The sequence below is a fragment of the Ceratosolen solmsi genome, unplaced genomic scaffold (assembly GCF_000503995.2).
Source record: "Ceratosolen solmsi marchali unplaced genomic scaffold, CerSol_1.0 scaffold29, whole genome shotgun sequence".
NCBI lineage: Eukaryota > Metazoa > Arthropoda > Insecta > Hymenoptera > Agaonidae > Ceratosolen > Ceratosolen solmsi.
In genome coordinates this window covers 6,025,255-6,043,731 of record NW_011948417.1, presented here as the reverse complement: position 1 = coordinate 6,043,731, position 18,477 = coordinate 6,025,255, and the positions used below count along the sequence as shown (strand labels likewise).

Below are 18,477 nucleotides of genomic sequence, written 5' to 3'. Positions count from 1 at the left end.
CATGATTTGATGCTATCGGTAAACGCGATGGTACCTTAAAATAATACCGTGACGCTAGGAACTATTCGCCTTGCAATGGATCACTATTTTTTCGTGGAGAGAGAAATCGCGCGCTCGCATCAATCCCGTCGTTTCTATTTTCTATAATTCTCTCTCTCACACACACTCTCTCTCTCTCTCTCTCTCTCTCTCTCTCTCTCTCTCTCTCGCTCTAAGTCTTTTTAATTTTTATTAGCGCGCATTTTTCCCTTCACTGGTATTAAACTAGTATGCATCGCACTTCTCATTTTATGATGTTTTTATTTCTGCGGCAGCCACATTCACAAGGCACTTCAGTCTATCAATGAAAAAAAGAATGTTCAATACAAGAAAGCACAACGCAGTATGCCCACGATCATCCTTCAAAGGAATTTAAAAATTTTCTTAAGAAGTTTATTCCTTTACTTATTATATTGTTTATCACTTCTAGTATCTGAGCAACATTAATGAAAATAAAATCTATTAAAACAGATTTTCTCTCTCTTTCTCTCTCTCTCTCTCTCTCTCTCTTTCTTTCCCTCCTCTCACTCTCACATTCTTTAACCCTCTCTCTCTCATTCTCTCTCTCTCCCTCTCGCAATTTCTCCATCTATCACTTTTATGAAACCTCTGTCTCACTCTCTCTCTCTCTGCTCTGCTCTGCTCTGCTCTGCTCTCTCTCTCTCTCTCTCTCTCTCTCTCTCTCTCTCTAACCTATACCTTATAATTTCGGTTGCGCTATTATAAATGATCAGGAAGAAGAAAGGTCACTTTTTTTTACTGTTATTCGCTCGTCGAGAATCACGTGAAAGTCGTATTGGTCATGGCGACTTATTTGTGAGAAGACTATGAGCATCCGCAGCGTTCGACAACCATGCCGGGCAACCGCGAGAAGACGATCTGGTACTCGTTATCAAAGTAGAGCATCGTGATTTCGGAAAGCTTTCGTGGTGCACAGCATGGACCCGTATTGTTGGGTGGTTCGGCTAAGCTCACTATATGTGTATTCGGATAGGCGGGCAGGAAAGCCATTGGACAGTCTCCCGAGCAATAATTGGCGTCGTATCTGCAAGCACAGGAGCATCCCCTTTTTTCAATAAACAAATAGATCAACCTACAGTTGCTTTGGCCAATATGTTCAGTACATGTAATCATTGATCAATCAATTTCAGTGGACAGTGGTTTTAACGTAGTAAGTCTTTAAAACTATGACATCTGACGATGTTATAACTAAGGCATAACTAAGCAATGTCTATACGTTTACTATGACTACCTGAAAGAGTATTTTTAATGAAAAGAAAATTATACTGTATTTACTGGAGCTGCAATTATCCATTTATTGCGTTGCTATGCAGAAATTAAATTGATTTCGAGGAAAGGGAATAATATTTAAAAAAAAAAAAAATTAGATCACGTATTCTTTTGGAACGATAGATTCAATACTCGTAATATTAAATCTGCATTATCGCGACGATAAGTGAAAATTAAAATTATTAAATTAATCAGTTAGTGTTTCAATTATGTACTTTTATAACCGTTTGCATTTTGATGCTAAAATATATAAAACAATTTTTTATTGTCAATATCATCGTGAAACATAAAAAAGAAAGTAATGCTTAAAAAATGATTGATATATAACATTATAGGTTAATCAACGTATCATCTTATCATCATAATATCATAATTAGGACAATTATGTTGCGCAAAAACTGTCTCACATAATTAGAGCTTTGTATAATAATTTTCCATTTGTTAAAAATTGAAACTAGAAGGATGTTTATCAGTCGTCATAAGTACTCACTTTTTTGGTGCTATGATCCAGTCCCAACCGAACTTCTCGAAGTCGACGGTAAGCTTATATCGGCAGCATCTTGTCTCCTGGCTGGCCTCGTCACAATTTAGACCAACGTTTCTTTTCATCCTGGCGCCCCGTCGCGAATCCAGCTCCTGCGTTTGAACTTCCAAGTAAGGCGCATTCTCAGATCCTGGACTTGTTTCGACAAGCCTAAAACTCCTAGTGGGCCTACGCCCGTTCGCCCCACCGATCTTCACAGCCACGCCAAGATTATCTCGTGGATGCTTGAACCACTCGGCAACCATCCGTCTAACCTCTATTGTCACCCAAAGGCCCCGTCTACCCGCGGGTCGTCTGTATTTCGTCGTAAGTGGCGGTCCCAGTTGTGGGCCGCCCATGTCCGTCGAGCCGCGCATTATTCGTTGTAACGTAATTGTCAGAGTTCCGCCCTCGCTCGGACTGCTTATCGTTTCTGGCTCGCTATCCTCGCCTATCCCAGGAGTCTCCGACGGCTGATCCCGATTCTCCTGCGCCCCGTAAATCCATAGTGAAAGCTCCGCGCGTGTTACCCTGTGCTGTACGATTTTGTCAGAAAATTTGAAGTACAGCACATCCAGATTTCCCTTTGAATGCCTTAGCCTTTGATCTGTACAAAATAAATGCTTTAGATGCATTGCTAAGAAATTCATTCGTATTTTATAGCTACCAATGATAAACAATAAATAATAAAAATTAATTCATAATAATTATTATAAGCTTATTGTATAATCTAAATGTAACTAATTCCTACATCGTTTAAAAACATAGTTTACCATAATGTCAAACAATTCCCATATGATAATTTTTTCATTAATAAATATGTTATTAATGCGTCGAACGATTCAAATTTGAATTAACAGTAGTGTTTTAAAAAATCGGAAGAAAATTTTAAAACCCTCGTTTATGTAAAGTTAATATTATTATACAACGGCATAAGATATCTTAAATCAGTTATACTATTATTAAACGGTTTTTATTAAAAAATATTCGAAGCAAGAGAGATTGAATTAATTAATAAGCTAATAATATTCTTTAATTACGAACAAAATTATTATTCACTATTCACACATAGATATGAATTAAAAAATTAATGTTACTCTGATTAACACTTATATATACTAGAATATTAATTTTAGCGCAACTGCTTTAAATATATACAATTAAAATTGTAATTATACACGTGTCAGACTGCCAGTTATATTGGTATTTTATTTATCTGTTACATATGTATGGATCATGGTAAAAGGAATTTTATTAATAATTTAATAATTCATTTATAAAATGTTATGATCTAATTAAAATCGTAAGCACATATAGGTTAATAAAATTCGATAGTCTGGATATGGATTATATTCTTAAATCTTTATATATCGAGTCAATAATAAAATTTCATTAACACTATTAGCCTTCTTAATTCTACATATTCGTTAAAATATTAAACAAAAAATTTTCAAGTAATTCATAGTAATTTTCAATCATAATATGAACATTAATTATCTGTGTAATACAAGAAGTTCTCGATTCCGTTTTAGATCAAACAAGCATATAAAAATCTGTCTCATATATTGTCTAGAATGTTGTATAACAGTCGTCGAGCCTAACATATAAAGCGACGATAAATTGACGTGGAAATAATTATAGTTCTATTGCATATAATCAGCTGCTTCTGTAGGTCAATCGGCGAGTCAATCGAATATGTTCCAAAGTCTTCAAAGTATCGCTTATAGAGGAAAGAAGAAATTGGGAGCACGTAAATTGTAGGAAGAGAGAGAGAGAGAGAGAGAGAGAGAGAGTGTGTGGGGTGGGGTATCTTTTTATGTACAATGACGTAATGTAATTTTTTATATTGATGTGCTAAAATTACTTGTTGCAAATAAATATGTTTTATTACTTCTATGAATGCAGCCTTGCACTTACTTATTAAAAAAAAAAATAATCTCTTAAAATTAAAAGTTATACGAATTACATATATAAGATCATTTAAAAATAATATTTCATGTTTCGAATGCAAATTCGTATAATAATTTATATTTGGAAATGTACCATATAGAAGTAGAGAGTTTATTTAAAATTACATAAAATTTATGATATGAATTAAATTATTATTAAGTTTCAAATAGACACTAGGCTATTAAGTATATTTAAAGAAAAAATTCGATGCGATTACTTATCCATAACTAAGTATCAAATAAAACTAATGTTGCTGTATAGAAATTATTAATTCAAAATAAAACCGCAATTATGACTTTAAAATTCTTTTAAAATGATTTTACCACTGTTTTTTATATACACGCACTTTATAAGAAAGAAATTTATTTATATTATTCTAACAATTCATTAATTGCAATTTGGTAATATTTATTTGCAAAATAAATAAAATATTGATAATTAACTTTTACACTTATAAAGATATGTTTGCCTATTAATATAAGGCTTTCATAGTTTTTAGTCGAATTGAAAATTTATTACCTGTAGGTATATTGTACTTCATTACGAATGCTTCAATTTATTAATTTATCATTGATGTTATTCCTCATACTTCAGCTTATCAAAAAATATTTCCTTCTGATTTAATTATAAGGCTTTAATTTTCATATAAAATGACGATTTCAGTTAATTGGCTTCTTTATTGCAGCAATAGTTTCATCCGTCACTACAGTTTGTCGATGCCCAAGACGCTCTACATCTTCAAGAGTTTATCTTTCATGCTTAAATTCAGCAAACCAATTATAAACTGGCATGCGCGTAGGGGCAGTGTCTCCGGAAAACTTCAATAGCCTTTCGTTTTTTTAAACAGTTAAGTTTATCGCTCGTCATAAGCGATTAAAAGATAAAAATGAACACCGAACTTCAATCTCAACTAGTCTATCTATATTTGTTGGTTATTCTCAAAAATACCAATATTTCGAATGTTATTGATCGTTATTTACAAAATTTTAAAGAATATATCACTTAATAAAAAGTTGGTTCTTATTCTAATTAATCAACGCAAGCTTCACGAATTATGTGACGAAACATTAAGATTCTACAAATAATCTTATATAGTTTAATGAAAATCACTATACAATGTAATTAAACTAACAGAAGTAAACTAGAATTACAATACTCATGAATTCTATTTATGAGACATTGTGTTGAATTAAAAAATGTTAAATCCTAAAAATCAATTACAGTATTAAATTATTTACTTATTGAAATGCACGGTTAAGCATATTTAATTCTAAATATACATCTCTTCTATTATAATAATAAATTACATTTCAATTCAATAATGATCGTAATCGACTATTAAATTTAGAAAAATATTTAATTAGTTTTGATATATATTTCAGATATATCAGTGAAATTTGTAACTCCATTTATAATTAATCAATCCATATTTATCAATTATTCCTAAATTTACTAATGCTTAAATATATCATTGAAAAATAATGTTCTTTGTCAAAAATCATAATGGTGATAATCAATCAAGACAAGTAGTCATCAAATCTTCGATGAAAATAACAAGAAACGTGAAAACGATTTATATTATCTATATTAGTATAAAAACTTCATTTTATCACGCATAATGAAATTTTATTTCAAAGTATTCATTGTTACAAGAATTTAAATACATTCTATGTAACACCCTCCTCCTCTCCCCCCCCCCCCCTTGAACAATTATAAAAATCGTATTATCAAGCTTCGAATGTTGAGATAATGCTGATGAGTTCATTGAGTGTAGGAAAGTGATAGAAATTTGTCTTAGTAGACTAAAAAGAAAGTTACTTAGATCTATCAGAAAATCTATACATAAGACCTGATTAAGCTATATTATAATTTTTATACGTCATATGAAATTGATTTGTTTTGAAGTATTACCAGCATTATCAATAAAAAATATCATGTTTACGTCCTTTCCGACATAATACAGTCGCAAATATTTCTGTGCGATTCAAATACATACTTTGCAAATACTTAGAATCTTCACACTGATTATGATAAGTGCATTGGATGCACTTAAATCGCACGATAATTGATGAATTAATTTATATTAAAAATAGCTTACATTTCTTATAATATTTCATACAAACTTGTATGATTTATATTAAAGAAATATTAAGTATAATTATTTATAAAAGATCTTTAGGTATGAAAGCCGGAAAAAAAAAAACAGAATAAATATTTAGATATATAATTGTATAAATTTTAATTATGCTAAATAAATGCGACATTCGCCTCATATTTTTGTATCCTTATTAAAATATTACAACATATTTATTGAAGTGTGCTTTTAGAAATTTTAATTTTTTTTTACCCATACTATTAGAATTTCCAATTTTTTGTATAAGATACTTTGCACAGAAAGTTAAATTTTTTTATCTTCAACATGAGTCACGCGTAATACATTCTAATTTTACATCGATACAATACTATGTAAGCTGAATATATTTAGAAAATAATGTAAGAGAAATCGAGAATTATATACCGATTGTCAAACAAACGTAGAAATTTTACTCTGTCCTTAATTATAAACAAGAAAAATAGAAAAATGAAGATATGAGAGAGAGAGAGAGAGAGAGAGAGAGAGAGAGAGACAGACAGACAGACAGACAGACAGAGAGACAGACAGACAGACAGACAGACAGACAGACAGAGTGAAATAATGAGAGGGAGAAAATCAAAATATGGTTCTTCAAGCTAGTGAAGACACACAATATTCGTTTTTTCATTTGCATGGCAAAGTATCCATGACCATTTATTATTTACAAGTCAACTTGCGCCGTGTACGTGTCGACTGTCGCCACCGCTAAGTGTCTACTGCTGCTACTGGGTAAATGCGATACAAACAGTATCCGATAACCATTGCACTGCGGGACAACACTGTCGTGTTCATTTGCCAATTAGCTTGCAATGTCCGTCGGTGATGTTAAATGCGAACGTCTCTTATTATCTATGACGTTTTCTAAAGTTCAACGTCGTGTGCATTGCCAAGCGCACATTCGTCTATGTGGTTATATCATTATGTTAAAGTAAGTGATTTCTCTTTCCAACCATTCAAAAAAAATTTCAAATCACATATTGAAATTTCTACTTTCCAAATTCAAATTGAAATACATTAAAGGATTTCATTTTATTTATTTCCCCAATATTTAAAATCGAATAGGAAACAAATTGAATCCTCGTTTGAGTTAAAAACAGTCGTTATTTCAACAGGTTGGATTATATTATTGAAAGTTATAAAAATAAATGCAAATGTAAAAATATAACTTCTTATTAATATAATTAACTAAAAACAATTTAAGTCTTATGTATAGATGTAAATTATTTGAGTTTTATTTTTCTACTAATAGAATTTCAATTATAATAGCAAATTTTAATGGGAAAGTTTCGAAAAAATAATTTTTGAGAAATATATTTCGAAGGACTAATTTTGAAAAACACGAAATAATAATTGCATATTAGTTTTTTAATTTACCAATTAAATGATAAATTATTTTATAAAATATTTATTATAATAATAATATTTTTAATAAAATAATTACAATAGATTGGAATGATAATATTAGTCTTATCCGTTTAATTAAATTTATTAAACTGTATATTCATTTCGTGATTATTCATGATTATGAAAAGACTTTTAAATATAAAGTAAGTATTATTCCACATATTTATGCTATAATAAAATTATATATTGACATTAAGTTAATTTGAATTTAATATAAGATAAATTTAATTAAGGAGCTGAATTGCAAATGTAATTCACGACACATATTTTGCAGCTTTTTATGTTTTATATTAATAAGTCTACGTTCAATTGTTAACTTAATTTATAATTAATTATTCTTAAATAAATTTCATGTAATTGTATGAAAATAATTTAAAAAATTAGTTTTAACTATCTTATAATTAAAATTGTAGATTGTAGTTAATAATAGATGTAATATTGTATAAGAACAATAATTTGGCTTTTTCCTTTGATCGAGGAATGAATACATTCTTTTCATGATGATGGAACCTATTAATTAAATCATAACAAAGTAATCATTTCCAAAAAAATGTATTTCCAAATATAAAGTAATTTTTTCTTCATACATGATCTTTTATTCATGATTTTCATAGAAAAATGAAATATAAATTTAATATTTAAACACATGGAAAATTTTTTTTAAATAATCTTCCAAACACTTCCACTCATATTAATTTTAATATTAATATTATAAATAAATATTCTATAATATACGCGGTATTTAAATATATATATAATAACGAAATTTAATTGAATATAAAATAATTCATGGATTAATAACTTATATTAAGTGTATTCCGATTAGCTAATAGCGTAAATATCTTTTCCAATGGATTATTTATTCATATTTTAAAAATATTTAGGGAAAAAAAAAATTATTACAACGCTAATAAATATCAATTGGAAATACATCAAAGATCACATACAAAATACCAATCTCGAAAAATGATATTTAACAAGTTTATCTGACATTAGTAGGAAACTTTTTTAACATGTAAATTATTTCTTAATTAGTAATTACAAATTAGTCGTTGTTAACAAATCAGGCTTGAAAATACTTACTGCTAAATATACGAAAAAAAGAAACAAAACGACATAACGTACCACACGCTCGATAAGATTTCTTGTTACTGTGCTCGTCCTCATTGCCCCGATAAATTATCGAGTCATAAAGCCGAACCGCTAACTATCAGTATTTTCTAACCTAAGTAAGACTTGTAATCATTATTACCGTAATGCTTATGCATATTATTAAAACGTAAAAATAGAAGAATCATAAGATAATAAGATCTTATCATACTTTCTTCTGTACGTCTATTTCCTTGCATCTGCCCCCCCCCAACCCCACCACCACCCACTCACCGCTCATTCTCTCACTCATTCTCTCTCTCTCTCTCTCTCTCTCTCTCTCTCTCTCTCTCTCACGCGCTCACTATCTATCTATCTATCTATATTTATATAATTTTTCTCTCCTCGCTCTACGTTAATGGCAATAATCTTTCTGAAATATTCACTTATGGTGCAATATTTTATTATCTGTGTCACATTTAAATCATGTTTATTACACAATATTATTGAAAGATATCACAATTTATTCATTCAGCTAGTAAAATCATCCATTTAGTAAGATTTTTTTTCAATATTGTATTTATTATAAAGTAAATTAAAAATGTATATTAATTTTAAATAAATTGTTAATACAAATTGATTTACATTAATATACTTGTAATATTATTAATACAAAATTTTCGATTAAGTATAATTAATATTTTAAGAGTATTTATCTTATTTCATAATGTAAGAAATTATAGCATAGTAGATATACCAAAAGGTTTCGACTGAAAAAAGATAATTTGTCTACTCTATTTATATCATCGGAATGATACTTATGTTCACGATATGAAGAAATTCAACATTTTTTTCAAATAAATGTAAAATTAAATTGATGAAAATAATTTTTAATATTTTTAATTTTTATAATGTTATCCCTTCTAAGTTAAGACATTTAAGCAAGCATCTAAAATTTTAACAACATTTTTTAATTTTATTATAATATTACCATTACAATTAAAAGAAAGATATAAATTGTAATCTGTACGAGTACAATATTTGTTTAAAAAATTTATTTTACTTTATAATTTATAATATAATATAATATATAGAGTAAATAATAATATAATATAATATAATATAATATAATTTATAATACATTAGAAATTTATATTAAATTAAAAATTACTAAAAAAATAATGAATCATTAATCATATAATTATATCAATTTAGGCGTTTATATAATCAAATTTACTTATCTTTATAAAATTATTCATAATATAACATTTTTAATGTATAATAGTTATTCAATTAAAATTTACTGAAACATGATTTAATAAGATGAATATTACAATTGAAACACAGATAGAAGATTATATATATATATATATATATATATATGTATATATATATATTTAAATGTTAATGTACAATTAACTATATAATAATTAATTTTTAAAATTTCATTATGAATCATAATAAAGTATTAATAAATTACTTAATAAAGAAGTTATAATATTAGAGTTTTAATAATTCTATAATATGTGCATGGAAAATATATTTGTAATATTTAATACAAGACTATTACAATTTTACTAAAATTTCATTGATTATTAAGAAAAAGTTGAAAATATATATCAACGGCAGATAACCTTATTAAAAGGTACTCATGAAATTAATTAATTGAAATTATATAAATTTATTCTGAAATAATTCTACATAATAAATTTAAAAATTAATAACCTCGAATAAGTATTGTTAAAGATTAGTTCTATGATATTATACTTTATTTAAATTATGTAGAATAATTTAACATCCAATCAAATGTAAATTTATGCTTTAACAATGTAATTAGAAAATACGTACGTATATACATTTGATGTACGTATTTATATATTATTATTTAAAATTGCGAATAATTATTATAAGTTTTACTCCATGAAGTAGAATTTCACTTTATTGATTAACATGATTAAGAATCAACGAAAGTAACATAATGAAGAGACAAAGCTCGCGAGATAATGAATGTCGTTTCATTCTTAAGAAACATAGCTAAAAATACTAAAATGACAGATTTCGGCGAAGCATCGTCCAAATATTATATCGATTAATTTATATACGACCGGACTATTTTGCACGCAATTGATTGAGAGATTTTTCTCCTTTGGAGCATAATTAAAGGATGGCGATGATGTGCTTAACAAGAGAGTTTACCAGTGCTTTTCCACGCTCTCCTAAGTCTGCCAATGAATCACCTGCGCGCACATGCCCCGAGAGCCAACCTTATGTGTTTCTATATAGGTCCGTTGTAGGGGCGGGTAAAAAATAAAAGAAGAAATTCATTCTACGAGATCGTAGGCTATTCAGGCCATTGGTCAGAACCGCTTCCATCCAGGGTAAGACACGCTTAAATCTTACCGTTATACGTCACATTACTACTTTTTCTAACGATCAATCAGTGAGAAGAGTATCTCCGATCGTTCGATCGATTGCTTTTGCGACAGTCTCTAGTCTTTAGTGCGATTCTCCGTGTACAACGAACGCTATCGTCATTCCCAAGAATAATCCGTACTAGACACCGAAGATATCTATCAATTCCGAGATCAGATTTTTCTTTATCGCCCTCAACTTCCACAACAGCCATGGCTTGCTACTTCCTCTATCTCTTCTTATCGTATTATCGTATCCTCTGCTAATGGATGATAGATCCGTAGACTGATATTACCTCGAACATAGACTATCTGAATTATGTGCGTGATCTTGAAGACAAGGATCGATAATAACTTCGAACCTATCGTATGTAAAACCACGGATTACAAATACTATTGTATTACTCGTAGTACGTTTTTATTAGAATTACACACTACCTTGATATAATAATCTATAAACAATTCCTTAGAATGACATATAGATTATATGATTAACAGAGAAGTGGATTTCATGGTCGAAAATTATATAATATATATAAATAACTATCTTGCAGTAAATTTAATCAAATAATTAAATTTAATTAGAAAATTAAATTTAATTAAATCAAGTAGTCATGAATAAATAGAAAATATTTTCAAATCGATCAATTCATTTTTCACATTATATTTTATGAATTACAGTTTCAACTCTTATTTAGTCTCAACAATAATTCATTGTATTTTCTCAATATAAAAAATAGTAAAAAAACATTAAAGTATAAGTTAATTTATAATAAATTTATAAGAAAAAATTTTAATATGAAAAATTCGACTTATTATTTTTGTATTCTTTTGAATTTCATTTATAACTTGCTTGTTAAAATTTTATACAATGAACAATTCTTTTCAACAGTAAATATAAATACAATTGATGTAAAGAAACAATTTAATATTTTTTAAAAGCTAGCTATTAAACGTTATAATTAAATCAGAAAATTTAAATTTAATAATAATGTTAAATACTAATTTTTTCCAAAATTTATTGGAACTGTTTCAAAGTACTTTCATTTTTATTCTAGCAAATTAATAGTTCTTTCAATTTTTCTATCAACCAATATTTCATATTATTAAAATTATTTACTAATTACAAATTTTATTATCTTTTTATGAATTTATGAAACCTAAAATCATAGTAATAGTGATGATAGCTGTAGTAAAAGTCAACAAATTAAAAAGTTATTTTTTTTCTATTTAAGCTTATTAATGTAAATAATGCAAAAATATCTACATATTTTTTAGTTCAGTTAGCTTTAGTTAAGGCAAATAAATAAATTAATTCAGAAAAAAAATGTAAATATACTTATTTATTATTCGACTGATGCAAAACATTCATTTGTAAGAATTCTATAAATTGAATAATAAGAATGTTTTAATCTTAAAATTTATTGGTTTATACCAATAATACTTATTTCATATTATTTCAAATGTATATTTTAACTGTTATGCTATTCATTATACAATGTTATATTACTTAGAATTTTGTAAACTATTGAATATATATATTATTCTATATACTGGTAGAAACTCTAAAATCATTGTATAATGTACTTAATGTCTTATTAAACCAACTATACTTATTATTAATAGATTTATTATAACTAGATAAATTTAGGACGCAGTATTAACGAATGTGATTGTCATCGACTGTAATATAAAAATGCAAAAAAATAAAATCAAAACAACATGTAAAGCAACAATGTTCTTTTATAATTGTTCTTTTATATGTATAATAGTACTTCAAAATTAAAAGTTCACGTTGGAATCAATGTAAATTTCAGTATGATATTCAACATAATTTTGACATTATGTTCAGTTAAAATTGAAAAAAAATTATTATTAATATATCCTTTTATTTAAAAATAAATATTTAAACTAATAATTACTAATTAAATACTACTTCGAGTAAAAATTAAGGATAAGAATGTTTTTATTCTAAGTGACAAATTTTATGCATACGAGAGTGAGTCGGGGACTAGACATAAAAATATAAAAAGAATATTAATGTCTGCAGACTTCGAATGAAAAATGGTATCATATTTATATTTGGAGATTGTAATAAAAATATAGTTCGTATGTTATCATCGAAATGGTAATTTGGTTTTTATTTGAACTATGAATGTAAAGAGTACTGAAATGAAAAAGGAAGACACTGTTAAGTTTTTGGCTTTTGAGGACCTAACAAAAATAATATCGTTATACATTTTGAAATAATATATTTGTATGTGTATATAATAATAAGTATAGCAATACTGATTAGTCATAATATTGTTAAATCGTAGCATTTTTAAGACTAATATATATATATATATATATATATATATGGTTCAGCAAGAAGTGATTCGCGCAAATCGACGACTATCATAAAAATATCTCATCTTTACAACAAATTGTTCATTGTCTATACTCAGTATTTTTAAGAAAATATTTCATTAAAAAGTCCAGTGTGGGATAAAGACAACTTTTATTTCTCATTGTTCATATTTAATAATTTTAATCTTTCGATTAGAATCAAATACATATTTATCACAGAATTGCAGTTATTTTTATCTGTATATAATTACTACTTCTAAATGAATATTACTTTGTTTTGTGTAGCAAAAATATATTAAATTTTTTGGTACTTGTGTAAAAACAAAATTTATATATATATATATATATATATATATATATATATATAACTAATTACTAAATTTTTCAAAATTTAATTATTGTTGTCTATATTTTGTTAGTTTTTTTTTTTTAATACAAAAGAAAATAATTTAAAAATTATACGCCTTAAAATTTTATTTTAACTTTAATTAGTATTATATTAATTAACCCCACAAATAATTAAATCAATTATAAAATAAAAAATTTATATTATAACACTATTATAACGTGGTTTTTAAGAATTTATTTTTAAAGTATAATATTAATTATATTATGATATTAAAAACAAATAAATCGTAAAGTTTAAATTAAGCATGTATTTTCAAATATAGCATTGATTAATCATGCATTTATTATTTATTATGATAAATTATTGATATTACTAATAAGAAAATTTATATTTTTGTTTTTATTTTAATACATATATTTCCTATATTTATCTTTTATTATTATATAAAACAATTAGTTTTATATAATAAAACCAAAATATTTTAAAACAGTTTAAATTAATTATGTATATTATTATTTAATTTTTTATATACGTCGAATTGATTTTTATAGGATATCAACAAAAAAATTTTTTTTTCTGAAGAAATCAAATCATATTATAAACAAATATACGGATGTATAAAAAATTAAGTATTTTAAATATTTATTTTCAAAGTAATTTAAGTAATCATTGTTTAGTTTTTATTTTAAACGTATTCGTAAGGATAAAAATTGGATATATAGTTATTAATTTGCTGCTAATTTAAAATACAAAAGCACTAAAAAATATAATATAAAATATATAAAACTAAATTTTTATATATACAAATTTAATAATAGCATACAATTTATCTCATTTAGCTTATATATAATATAAATTTATTTATATATATTCAATAAGAATCACAACACAGAGCATTAAAAGCGTATTATCCGGAAGTCGAATTCATCGTATATTTATCGATTTCGCCAATTAACATAATTAAGCATGAATTGTTTTTCTTGATTATTTAAAGAATAATTGTCTAAGACTGCTAAATTGAAAATGAATAAACATTATGATTATTTAATATCATTTTTATAACGTTTTTAATATAAGTTGCTATGTTTGATTAATACAACTATATACACGGTGATTCCACTAATTTAGAAGAAACCAAAACTATCCGTGGACACATCCATAGGCGTATATGCATACATGCATGCACGCGCACATACGTGTATGTTTATGTGAAGATGCATCCATCTCAAACTCTAGTGACCTCGACCGAGGGAACGACCTTGCTTGAACGAACGAAAAGGTCGATGTTTCTTAAACGTGTCTTTCTCTCTTTTTTTGTTTTAAAAACGGCATGCATTTTTAGCGATTCATCAACTTCTTCTTGGAACGCACGAGAGTGAGAGCATGTAACATATCAATCAGTTGCAATTAGTCGAGAATGCAATCAGCTTGTTTCGAAATTAGACATGTTTATTCCTCTTTTTTTGCGCAGTCACTGTTCTGCGACCTTATAATTCTACTTCGAGGATAATAATGAAGTGGGAGAGAGAGAGAGAGAGAGAGAGAGAGAGAGAGAGAGAGACTTTAATGTCGAAGGTATTCAGTGTATGAGCGAAAAATTGATAAAGGCGAATCGGAAAAAGGTTAATCCAGTTTCAAAACGTATAAGTAATACGAAGCATCTAAATATTTTATTTTAAAAATGAAGAATACATGGTTAGGCAAGAGTTGAATGAAGAAACGATAATTTATAATACAAACTATCAGTTGTCGTTCAATCTATCACTAACATAACAATGAAAGTGATAAAACTCTAATCTAAAATCTTAAATTATAAATTCTATAATAAAAAATTTTTTAAATCTTATATTAAAGCTCATTTTGAATATTTATTTATAAAATCTATTATTTAAATTCTTATCGATAATATAATTTGTTATAAAAATGATCGTTTATTTAAAAATAAATAATTGTGTATTATATAATATAATTCAATTATAATAATAAAAAAAAACATTACATAAAATAAATATAATTATGTATATATATATATATATATATATGTATGTGTTTGTGTGTGTGTGTGTGTGTGTGTGTGTGCGTGCGTGCGTGAGTGCGCGCGCGCGCGTGTGTGCGTTTATATACGCATAAAAAGAAATAGTAGAAAATAATGTTTACGCAGAGCTAACTTTTATAAGCGAGACTGTTTTTAATATTAATATCGATAAACGTGTTTTTAAATTTCCATCGAGCTTTTTTGTTAATAAACAGGAATAATAATTATTGAGTGACTCAATTGCTGAATGAGAATTTTTCTGTATTATTGTAATTCTTTCCCCTCTAGTAGGACGACACACTTGTGCACTTGGAAGCCGATTCTCAAAAGGGACACGATGTGCCCGATGCTATTTAAAAATATAACGCTTCCTCGGGAACGCGATACACTCGACAGTCAGTGAACAGACATGACAGAAAACGACAAAACAGTGCGAGAGAGTTAGAGAATGAGAGATATAGAGGGCGTGTGCTTAGCGGCGAGGGAGGCAGACACAGAAGGATAGCAACGGCTGCAACTCCCGCAATGTATTCGAGAGTCAGGATCTTTTGCATTTTCGCTCTTTCGCTTCCGGGCGAGTAGATAGAGAAAGCAAGAGTGAATCATGAAGCCACATACTCTGAAATGTACCGAAAGTACAGTTGGCAATGTCCCAAAAAATATAGAACGCATGCAAGAAAATACTCCAATGCATTACTGCATCATTTATGTCTATTATACGTACAATTTTAAATGATTGTTCTTATAAGTCTGAAACTCTTTCTTTCTCTGTGGCTCTGCATTTTACTCTTATTTATTTTTTCCTTTCATACTTACATTCAAAAATAATTCGTTGGAAAAATTAATTGATTAAATTATATTTTTTATATATTATATATTATGAATACACACTGACAAATACATACATATATATTGAACTATATAAATAATTCAATATAAAATAATTAAAAATTAAAGCTACAGTAATGATATACGTATATGACATTTTATTCTTCTAAATATACTAAGAAAATATTAGTAATACAATTTTGAAAATTTATTTATATTATATTTATTCAATATATTGCATTTTAAAAAACATAGTGCAAATTCTTATAATTAACTCATCTTACCTCTAAATACAATTATAGTGTTATAGAAACAGATTTGAAGAATTGGAAGAATTTATTTTTAAATTTCGTTATTAATGCATGAAAAAATTTTATAACAATTTTTATCGAAGATAAATAATATAATTATTTAGTATTGACTTTATAGCATTTTCTGATGATTATTAGTAATAACTTGATATTTCTAAAGGTATATTTTAAATATTTCTGAATAAATTAAAATTATAAATAATTAGCGTTTGTAATTTTACTTGGAATTATTATTGACATCAATGTTAAGCAATAGATTGAATGCACTGAATTGCACTTACTCGGTTCAAAAGTAAATAAAGTATTGAAAAATCAATTTAAAATAATTACTTATTTTTTAAAGAATTAATAAATTTTAATTATTTAATACCAATGTTTTAACATTTTATATACTTACATACTTATATACTTATATTTTGTCAATAGTAGCGCAATAATTACACAGACATCGTTGAATAACTTTCATTCTTTATTAATTTAAAATAGTAATAAATATATAGGGGATGCTGAAAGTGTATTTTTATGTACATTTTTAAGTACGTACGTGTTTGTTTGTTTTGTATGCATATGTGCAAGCACGTATATATAATATATATGAGATCCTCACCATATATATATATATATATATTAAAGATAGAGATACAAACGGACAGAGAGAGAAAGAGAGAAATAAAAAGAAAAAATGAGATATATAGGATCGGCGAAATTGAGGGTTAGCGTTGCAAAAGCGTGGGAGGTCTCAGACAAAGTCTGATGCACTCATACATTTTCAGAATTTTTTGTTGATTGGTTAGTTTTTATCCAAACTGCATTCATAAGCATTTAAATCTATAGCTTTGAAATATGCCCTTAATGTATTATATAATTGATTTTCTACTTATACATATAAAAAATTTTATTTTAATAATTAATAATACATTTTTTGCTACTTTAATAGATATTCACTTGTAATTAAAAGAATTAAATATAAGTGAAATTCTTAGTACAATTCCAAATCCTAATTTTAATATAATGACAAATTCTTTATTCGATAATGTTTAGAGAAATTGTTTGATGTTAAATGATTATTGGGTATGTTTTTTGATGAAGTAATTCAACGATTCCAGGTAATTTTGCGTACTTTTGAAAATTGAATATACTTACATTACATATATAAAATAAAATTTATTGCTTTTGCTGCGCTATTATCAGTTTATATATATAATATAAATAAAATCATAATAAATTTTGTTTTATTATTTTCTAGCCCTCACCTCGATCACGTTTTCTCTCATCCCCACTATTGCTTTCTTATCTTTCTCTCTTGCTATTATTAAAATTTGTTCAAAGAAACTGACAGTTCGATTAAAAAAATTGCAATACGAATAGAAATAGCAAGTAAAGACAAATAAAAAGATATTAAAAATTAATCAGTAATGATTCTATTACTGATAAAGATTTCTCTCTTCCATTTATTTTTTAAAACAGTTGTTCTTGCTTTTTCGGATAAAGATATCCCATATCAATTAAAACGACTAGATGTAACCTTAAAAATATTAATAAAGTATCTTGCTAAAACGTGTAAAATATTATGTTAATTTAATTTATGGAGTAATTAATATTGATAGTATAATTGAGAAAATTCAATTAACATATTGAGATGAAAAATTAGTTTCGAGCGCATTAATCAATAATGAAATTCATTTAAGATGAAAACATATTAAGTAATTAAATGTTATTTTATTGTCGTACGGTATTAAATTTTTTAGTAAAACAATGCAAATAG

The 18,477-nt window shown here is 26.5% G+C and overlaps 1 protein-coding gene across 2 annotated transcripts in view; it reads right to left on the bottom strand.

Moving 5' to 3' along the window:
• Positions 1 to 712: 712 nt before the first annotated feature.
• Positions 713 to 18,477, bottom strand: part of LOC105359726 (growth/differentiation factor 8) — a 37,172-nt gene continuing 19,407 nt past the window's right edge. Inside the window, exons 2-3 of one of the 2 annotated variants that reach the window (XM_011496382.1) lie at positions 1,820 to 2,459; positions 713 to 1,105 (exon numbers count right to left, since the gene is read on the bottom strand). In XM_011496382.1, coding sequence (XP_011494684.1) covers positions 865 to 1,105; positions 1,820 to 2,459 — 881 coding nt within the window. In that variant the 3' untranslated portion in view covers positions 713 to 864. The remainder of the gene's footprint in view (positions 1,106 to 1,819; positions 2,460 to 18,477) is intronic. The other variant, XM_011496383.1, reaches the window with a different exon arrangement.